The sequence below is a fragment of the Aptenodytes forsteri genome, unplaced genomic scaffold, assembly GCF_000699145.1.
Source record: "Aptenodytes forsteri isolate BGI_AS27 unplaced genomic scaffold, ASM69914v1 Scaffold323, whole genome shotgun sequence".
NCBI classification, from domain to species: domain Eukaryota; kingdom Metazoa; phylum Chordata; class Aves; order Sphenisciformes; family Spheniscidae; genus Aptenodytes; species Aptenodytes forsteri.
In genome coordinates, this window is record NW_008795323.1 from 1366882 (window position 1) to 1376267 (window position 9386).

At 42.1% G+C, this 9386-nt stretch overlaps 1 protein-coding gene across 1 annotated transcript in view; it reads left to right on the forward strand.

Annotated features, from left to right (window-relative positions):
* Window positions 1-9217: 9217 nt before the first annotated feature.
* PIK3IP1 (phosphoinositide-3-kinase interacting protein 1) overlaps window positions 9218-9386 on the forward strand; it is a 7122-nt gene continuing 6953 nt past the window's right edge. Inside the window, exon 1 of the mRNA XM_009280036.1 lies at window positions 9218-9354. Within this exon, the coding sequence (XP_009278311.1) occupies window positions 9218-9354 (137 nt within the window). The remainder of the gene's footprint in view (window positions 9355-9386) is intronic.

A 9386-nucleotide genomic window follows, 5' to 3' on the forward strand; every position in this document is an offset into this window, starting at 1 on the left:
ATTACCTTGCATTTGTCATGTGCTAGATGTGTGCAAACAGACTTACTAGTGTGGCTCACCTGATGCATGGTAATGTGGTGTGTGTGAGCTCTCAATCTTAAGTGATTTGCCCATGATGACGTGGGAAATTGATAGCAGAACCAGAAATTGAACACAGATTTTCCTTCTCTCAATCCAGTGCCTTAACTATAGTAGGGCAAAGTATTATATGTTGGGGGGGATGATTGTTTTGTTTGTTTTTTAAAGCCTAGAACTATAAGATGGTGTGGAGTAGGTCTTCCTACCGATCTTTTGAATAATTGCAAATGCCCAGTCACAATTTTAGACCTGTTTGAGTGCCAGTGACTTAGGGAATATTTGTTATTTCCCACGTATTCCCTGAAATTATTGTTCCTCCCTCAACTGCTGTCAGCAGTAAGGAATGACTTGAATAGAAGAGCTGTGTAACTGAATGTCTATCTAACTCAACTAATTGAATTGATAGTATGAAAGCTAACCTAGATTTTGTAGGCTCTGTTGTAACTTTAGTGTCTTGTTTTTTCACTAAATCTTTGTTCCTAGAAATCAATATCTGAACTTGTCTTGAGTCTGGAGTGGGATACCACTTTCAGCTTTAATTTTTTTTAAGGTGCTTGCTTGAGGAAGTAGATGCCAAAGTAAACTTCAAAGGAACTCCAGACTTCAGTGTTGGAAAAATGAATGGAGAGCAAGAGCTCTCTTTGGGTTTCATGAGAGATAAATGGCCAAAATAAAAAACAGCTGCCAAAATTTTAAGTAATGAAACAGGAAAGGCTTTTCTTTATCACCCACAAAAATAATCAGATATTTTCAATTGTTCAGTGTGGCAGAAACTCTGAGAGCAAGTGCCAAACAAAACCATGGAATGTGTTGGCTTTTTCAGCATTATGAATATACCTTAACAGCATTATGAATATTTTAATGTAAATTAAGCCAGCTTTGGTACCGTTCACCTTTTGCCTGGGCACAGTACCTGAGTTTTAATTGAATAGAACATAAGCTCACAGTGAATCTCTGAGTTTATGCTCTCAGTTCCACCCCGAGAGACAAAACAATTGAGCAAAGAGGGAAAAAAAACCAATAGGAAAACCTAAAAGGGAAAACTGATTCTGGAAGATTCCCATGTCTCCTGAGAGAGTCCTGTTTTTTATCCTGAACATCCTTTTCAAAACAAGATCCTTCAGCTGTTGTGAACGAGCCTTTGGGAACAGATTTGGCTTTCAGCCCAATCTGCTGCTCCGTGTCCCTGTACGAAGGCTGTGTGTTCGGGAGCACTGAGCCTGGGGCCCGCAGGGAGGCAGTGCTCCTGGGCTGCAGCCTCAGGCCACATTTACTGTTGCAGTCAGCAGCAGCAACGTTGGCATAATGTTTTCCTGCCTGCTCCCTTGACACCTTCACCCTCCACACATTCCTATGCCAGTGTGGTACCTACTCAGATGTGTACAGCTCTGCAAATAGCTGTGCTAGCTATAAAACAAACCAGAGAACTATTTGGCTAAAAAGAAAAAAAAACAACCTTAAAAATAGTTATGTGACATAACTGCAAAGTGGTGCAGAACAGGAGCAGGAACCCTGTTGGGGTTGTGGCGATGGCTGGAATGGTTAAAGCATGTTAGTGAAAAACCACAGTTGTTTGCTCTGTGGTAGCAGATAATGACTGGCTGCTTGTAAAGAATTAACACCTTCTGTCATCTCTAGCCTCTTCCAGTGTTTTGTTGCCATCTATAAAATGAGATGATAACCCTTGGGTAAGAATGTTTCAAGATTTGATTGATGTGCCAAATTGTGCTGCACAATTGTGCTGCTGAATTCTGCTACAAACGTTTGGCCTCACTGACTTCAGGCACAATCCAAAGTGAAACATTTGGCTACATTCTTCCTGAAAGGTGAAATATTTAAATTAATTTATAAAGACTGCCTGGCACTATTGATCTGCTCTCAGGGTTGATGTGAATGAAGCTTTTCCTGGGTGGCCTTTCTACTTGTACTGCAGCTTTGGAGACCTGGAAGTGCTCTGAGCTGAGATGTGCTGAAGGAAGGAGGTAACTGGTGTCTCACTGATGTTCCAGTGACTCCCTCCCAGCTCCTGGGTTCCATGTGGACCATGGGGTCACTTCATACAGCCACTGGCAGCCATAAATGCTCTTGAGCTTCCTGCAGTCACAGAGTGAGCTTGGGTAAGTGCTTTTATAATAAATCAGTCTCATGCTTGCTAATAGCTTTTTGGCTGCTGCATCTACAAACTGGTGCCTTCTCCAGGCAATTTTTACATGCCCTCTGCAAAGTTGTCAGACTGACTGCTGGCTCTTAAACAATCAACCAAGCCTTGCTCTTGGGCTCAGAATTTCTCTTCAGTACTGTTGTAACCTGAAAGTTTGCTGCAATTAGTGCAAATACACAGTGTAAGAGAGAAAATAAAAGGCTTTTCTCAGATGTCCTGTAGAGTAAACAACTGAAACATGAGTGTGGGGTGAGCCAGGAAAACTGGCATTTTTCCCTGGCTGCACGCCGTATGGAAGAGACAGTGCCTTGGAAGGGAAGGAGCAGAAAAGTTTGCCATTGGCTCTGATGAATCCCAATCCTGCTTCTACTGAAGTTGTTGGGAATCCTCCCATTGTCTTCAGTGTGAGCAAGAAAGGATCTTAGGTGAGGATGGATGACTCTTTCCCTACTTGAATGAAGTCTCTTGCCTATTTATGGGCCTGCTTCTATTGAAACCGAGCCTGTTTTAGCCTTTTTGGGTTCTTAGGGACCTGTTTGTATAAAGCAACTTACCTACCTATCTTTTTTTTTTTTTTCTATTGTGTGTATTTTTTGTATGTTCTGTTGGAAGGTGAAGCCTCTGTAGAAGGGGATACAAAAAATGATTTTTAAATAGTAATAAACCAAAAGAGAATTAAACTCTGCAGGCTGCATGCATTCATTTCCTGGAGACGGAGAGTAGAGACCATGAGTGTACAGAGACACAGCCTGTGTTTCTTGTATCTCAAAATCTTTCTCTTTTCAGAGACAGTTCCTGCCTTTGCCTATCTCCACAGCTCTATATGAAAACCCATAGTGTCATGGGCAGGTTGCAACATTGTGTATCAGAATGGCCATTTTTTGATTAGAAAATCCTTTCTCTGGTGCTGTGCGATGAGATTTCTGACATTCTTTTAGCATAAGTGGATGGAGTAACAAGTATCTACGTGAAATTTGGTATTGTCCTCATTGAGTACCTGGAAGGCAGTGAAAATAAAAATGAGACAGGATATATAAATATATTTTTGCAATGCTTCTGGCCTGCCTACCTCAGGTGCTAGGTCATTAGTCAAATGCACTGTCTTCTAACTCAACACCATTATATTCTAAAGAAATAAGTGAAGTATGAGGTGAAACTTCACTAAGCCTTTGTTCCTTCCTGGTCTTTTTGCCTCCTTGTGGTGTTACCAGTTTGAGCCCTAACTTTCTAAAAGAATAGCAAACTCAAGACCAAAATAACAACAGAGGTTTGTCCTATTCTGTAAACATACTTAAGGAACAGAGTCTTTGCTTCTGTAAACAGATGTAAAAAAGTCCACGTGCATATATGAGAGTCATGAAAAAGGCTATCTGCATGCCTATGGCATGTGTGCAACCCAAAGAGAGGATAAAGAGGTTTGCCTTTCTACACAGGAAAGAAAGGGCAACTTCCCAAAATAAACAACTCCTCCCACAGCCTTCAGGCAAACACCTGTGGAGAGAGGTCTTTCACTGTACCCATGTGCCAATGGTTTTATCTGCTTTCAGGTCAGCTAAGAAAATAAAATCTGGAGGTGAGAGCTCTGCATTGTAAATGTCTGTGAATCCTGCACTTTTATGAGGAAACACTAGTAGCTCTACTGAAAGGTTTGGTCTGTGCTTCTCTGCTCACATGTTGAATTACAAAGAGACCCATTACAAAATAGGCCTCTGCTCATGTGTTGATGACTCCAATCCTAGTCCCAAAACCCTAGATAGATAAGAAAATATATGTTTGGGGTTTTTTTTAATGTGTACAAGTTTATAACCTTATTGTCTTTCTGTTGGCATGGGATATGGGTCGCTTGCTTATAATGAATGGTTGTGCTATTTAGACGTCGTGTATTTTCTACAGGAACTGGAAATTTTGCATATTTAAGTGCAACTCTATAACCTCATGCTTTCCGCAATGGAATCTAACTCTTACTTTGATAATATTCCGTGATTATTGAAGTTTAAACAGGAGAGTTTTGAGCTATCGCTTCTGTTTGACTGTGAAATCAGCTTCCATGGTGAGTGAAAGATGGGTAGAAGGATCTACCCATCTACCCATTTAATAGTCCTGTCCCATTCACTGGAAGTTAATTTGAACAGAGATCAGAAAAGAAATCTTTATTCCCCTTGACTCAAAGCTCCCCATGTTTTGGTGCTGCCCTTTTCATGTTTCTCAGGTGCAGATAAACCATTCTTTTTAGATCGATATTTTCTAACAAGAATGAATGTTGGTTCATCTGACTGCTTAGCTTTGCTAGTTACTGCTGTGCTTAACAGTGAATTAAGGAACAAGAAAGCTACAAAAGTACTTTTATACCTTAAAAAACCAAACAAACGACACAACACATTCTATTTTTCTTCCTGCATTAATGCTTATTTGTGCTTTTCAGCTAAGTCAGCACTACACATGTAGAACTTAAGAACATCTTAAGACCTTCCATGCATATCCCTCTTCATGATTCCTTCCCCTTGAATACCACTTCATAAGGTATATATTGCATGCCTGAAGCTTTCAAAGCACTTTGCAGACATTTAGTCCTTTCTGCCTCTGTGACATAAGTAGTATTAACATGGGAAACTGAGGCAGAAGCTTGCCTAAGATCAAACAACAAATCAGTAAAAGAATTTAGAGTAAGGGTCCTGTTCTTGACTCAAACTGATGTGTTCTCTGAGTAGATCACAGTATCTTTCAAAATAACTTCCCTTCTTCCACCCTTAAAAATGCATGCTCTGTTTTTTGTCAATAGCAGCCTGCGCCTGTAGGAAAAAAAAAAAACCAAAACAAAACAGTGCAAGTGGGGGCTGAAACATCTTTAGACAGCTGTACCTTATTCCTAACAATATTGCTACAGTTTTATGGTATCTTGCTAGGAGTCACACCCATTGGATAGCAGGTAAAAGCAGTGTCTGTGATCCAGATACTGATTCCAGAATGCTTCAGCAGGGGAAAGAGCTAAGGGCCATGGTCCAAGCCGAGTCCTTTCCAACAGCCACAATGGACCAGTGTGAGCACAGATGTCTATGGGCAGTTGGGCCCATCAAAACCACTGAGGGAATTGTGGAAAGGCACTGGGCAGTTTGTGACAAAAAGGATAAAGAAGTGTTGCTGTTAGAGAGGACTCAGTGTGTGAAATTTCTTAAGTCAGTGATTGCCGAGAGTATTTAGTGCTAATCTCTTAATGCTAGAAAAGTGTAGCTGCAGTGCTTCTCCCCCAGTAAACAATAGGACCCAGACTGCCCTCCTGAGGCCTCTATCCTTTTATTACAGCCCACCCAGAAAGCTCATCTGAGAAGGCACTTTGAGTTAGTAGAGCAAACTCTCTGAACCAGTCTGAACCAGTTCAAATACCACATATGGTTGTTTTGCTTCTGCAGACTTCCTTGTTAGTCCTTGGAGGCTGTGGCTGGCATTTACTTAGCAATAGCTCATGCTGTCAGATTGAAGGGGGAGGGGAAGCCTCTCCTTGAACATGTCAGCAGGGGGATGCAACAGTGCAATCAGATATTTCTCTGTCACTCCACAGACTCCTTTGTAGTGACTGTCTCTGTCTTGATTTTTGGTTATACTCAGCTCAGTTTCATAAACTCAACATCTGATCCTTTTGTTGCAGCCCTGATGTTTTTTCTTCTATTCAGATTGTTTCTAGGTTAGGAATAAAACATATTTGTTTCTGACTCTTACATCATTGCTTACAGAAGGCTTTTTACAGGTGAGACCCACAGTTATTTTCATGATCCAGACAGAGGCAACAAAGGAGTAAAAAAACCCTGCTTTTGTTGGAGTTGCAAGTACTTAATAGTGTTTAATAGCACTTGATGCTTGCAATTTTTTAAGCTTTAAGCACAAATTGCTGTAATATTCTGTTTGTGGTGGATGAGGCCTCAGAGTGTACTATCTTTATTCTCAGGCATCGCAATTTATGAAGGAAGCAGAAAAATGGGAGAAGTGGTGAACTGGAATGAAAAAAGGTTTAGAAAAACTAGTTTTGAGGAAAAATTGGAAGAATTATTTTGGTTTGCCTAGAAAGAAGAAAGGGGAAGTTACGGGAACGTGACATATGCCCTGTTACAAGGAGGGCAATGGTCAGCTTTTTCCATTTTAAGCAATCCATGTTGATTTGGCTAGGAAAGAATACTTAGATTAGAAAACTGATTTTGCTTACTCCCCCCAGTATCTTATTTAGTAAGATTAAGTAATGAAGCATGTTAGTTCTTTCATAGGAGGTTAGATGAACTTTTGCCCGGGAAGATCTGAACATACTTGGCTGTGGCCAGAGAAGGAGGGTGGGTTTGATGACTTCTTGCGTTGTCCTTCCAGAGCTATACATCTGTGGTTGCCTCCCTTTGCACAGCATGCTGTGCTATATGTTAGCTTCCTTGTATTTTTCTTAAGAAAACTCTCCATACACTTTGAATTTTTCCACAGGTGAAAAAGTAGAACAAACAAGAAAGAGCAGTTGACAGACAGGAGAGAAAAAAAGCAGACATTGTTCATTCTGTATAAAGTAAACAGCAGAAAGGTACCAGCTCACAGCTGAAACTGGTTCACACTGAGTTTAAGAAGGATGCTTCACGTCCCTCGTTCCTAAAAATAGCGTATGTATTCTCCTGTGAAGTGCTTGTGGATGTGTGGATGTGTTGTGGTACATGTATGTGTATATACCTACAGACTTATACATGTAAACTATGTGAGGGTGTAGTTGCAGAGCTATTAGCTTACTTAGAGTTTGGGTGGTTACTTTAAAATCAAGTCCTAGGAAGTAATGTCAGGTTTAATCTCTTAAAAGTGTAGCAAGAAGAGCAAACCCATTCCCAAACAGCAGAAAGAGCAATTGAGTCTGCCTTTGACAGCTGCCACCTGGCATGCTATTAAACTTAACTCAGTGAAACTGCCAGGCATAAATCTTCCCTCATCCTGGAGAAAGCTAGAGATGAAAGAGAAAAAATTATGCTTAGAAGTCAGTCATGGAAAAGACTTTGATCTTTACCGTTAATATGAAGGTTTTTGCATTTCTCTCAGATACCCCATTGTCCTTCTGTGGACTAGAAACTCAAATTGTTTGCTGGAACTTGGCTGGGTGTAATGAGAAGTGCAAATTTATCTTGTTACATGAGAGAGCGAGCTGGGAAGGTCTGAGATTTCTTTCCACAGAGATTACTGCCCAGCCTGCAGTTCTTGGATCAGTATGTACACGAGGAGGTGCTATCTGTGCAAGATAGCATGGAAGCGTTAGTTAGTCTCATGAAATGAGCTAAAAGAAATTAATTGTACAGGTTGGCAGCTCTCTGCAAACTCTTTTGGACAGACTGTGCCTCTGGATGCATGTGTGGCCCTGCAGTTTCTGACTGAATGGAATTTGTCCCATAAAATCTCTTAGGAAGAGCTATTACAAACAGAAGGCCTGATTCAATAACCCTTATTAAAAATTCTTGCTTACTCCAGTTAGCCTTGCCTTCACAGAGGGTAACTGGAGAGCATAAGAAATGTAGTAAGACACTGTGAAGACAATGAGCATAACGCCATAAAGCAGACGTCTTAGTTGGTGATGTCGGTCAGGACTGACACACACAGTTGTTTGTTTTTTGGGTTTTATCTTTTTTTTTTTTTTTACAACCTGGCTGCAGTTTTTTTAATCTGACATTATTAAACTAAATTTACTGTAGTGTTAAATCATATTGTCAAAGCGTGAATTGCACACAAGTGCTAAGGCTTATGGTTTCATGTTCAGTGGTAGTGCTGCTTAATTGACCTCTTTTCCTCATTACCCCCCTGTCACGCTGGTACATCTGGGTTTTTTTGTGGCTCCATTGTGGACTGGACGCAGCAGGTGACCTGGCTGTAAAGGGTTAAAGTGTGCGTGACCTGGTAAAAAAAGGGCAAAAGTTGGGTTGGATCAGCACCTTGAGCCTGCTTGTCACTCAGGTATCTGTAGCAGCTTGACAGAGAGCACTGCCAGGATGGAAACATCTGGGAGTAGAAGGGAAGGACCGCTGCTCCAGCCAGCACTGCCCCGAAAAGCGATTCATCAAACACGGAATACAACATGCAGCTTCCTAGCATAGAAATACTTTTTATGTGTTCAATGGTTTCCACGTGATTTCAAAGCACTTTAAAAGAAGGGAACTTTCCTGTCCTCTTCTGAGAAGGAAGGTTTGATTGTACCTCATGTAACAGAAAGGAAGGGAAAGCGCAAAGAAGTGAAGCAGACAGTGGCCAAGGTCAAAAGGAACTCTGTGGGAAAGCCAGAAATAGCACCTTGTGCTGCAGGCCTGTGCCTTGGTTACAAAGGCTGCATTTACCATGTGCTGCAGGCCTGTGCCTTGGTTACAAACCCATCAGTTGGCCCAGGCCACCTTTGTTGTTGAACAGGACCAAGTATTCAGCTGCTTGTTTTTCACTGGTGTAAAATAGAAACATTGCTGATGACTCCAGATGCTTGTGTACCGTCACTGGCATTGCAGTATCTGAATACCTCTGCCTGTTTGGAAACAGAAGTGTCTATTGTAACCCATTTGAAATGTCTGCAGAGAGGCTTTATCACAGTGGCTGGATGCCTGCAATATAATGACACTAAAGCATTTTCGGGCTGTTTACCTTGTTTTTCTATAAGCAGGCACAACTCTTGTAATATGTGGAGTCAAAGGAAAGCAATCGATTAGCAGAGGCGAGAATGTAAACCTTTAATGGGGAGGTGCACAGCTTCTGTGGTAGTATGTACCCCCCCACACGTGGTATCTCTTTATAGAGCTAAGGAAACCCAAAGGGAGAATCGGGGCAGAATTTAGTCCTTCGTGGGTAGTCCTCGAGGGGAGAGAGCAATTCTAGGTCCCTGAAGACAAACGCTTTCCCTGCCACAGTCAGTGGTTCAAACCTAGTTCCATGTCGGGAGTCTCCTCTTCTGACCCAAGAATTTCCTGTGGCTGTAGGTAGGGGACAGGCCCGGGGATGCGGAGCTGCACTTCGGGAACGTTTCCCCGTGTTTCTCCTAAGCCAAACGGCCCCCGCGGTACCGAGCACCCATCGCTGCGCCCGGTCCCGGGGCTCCGGGGCGGGGGACCCTCTGCGGACGCGGGAGAGCAGCGGCAGGTTCCCGGCTGCCCCGAGTCCTGCCCCG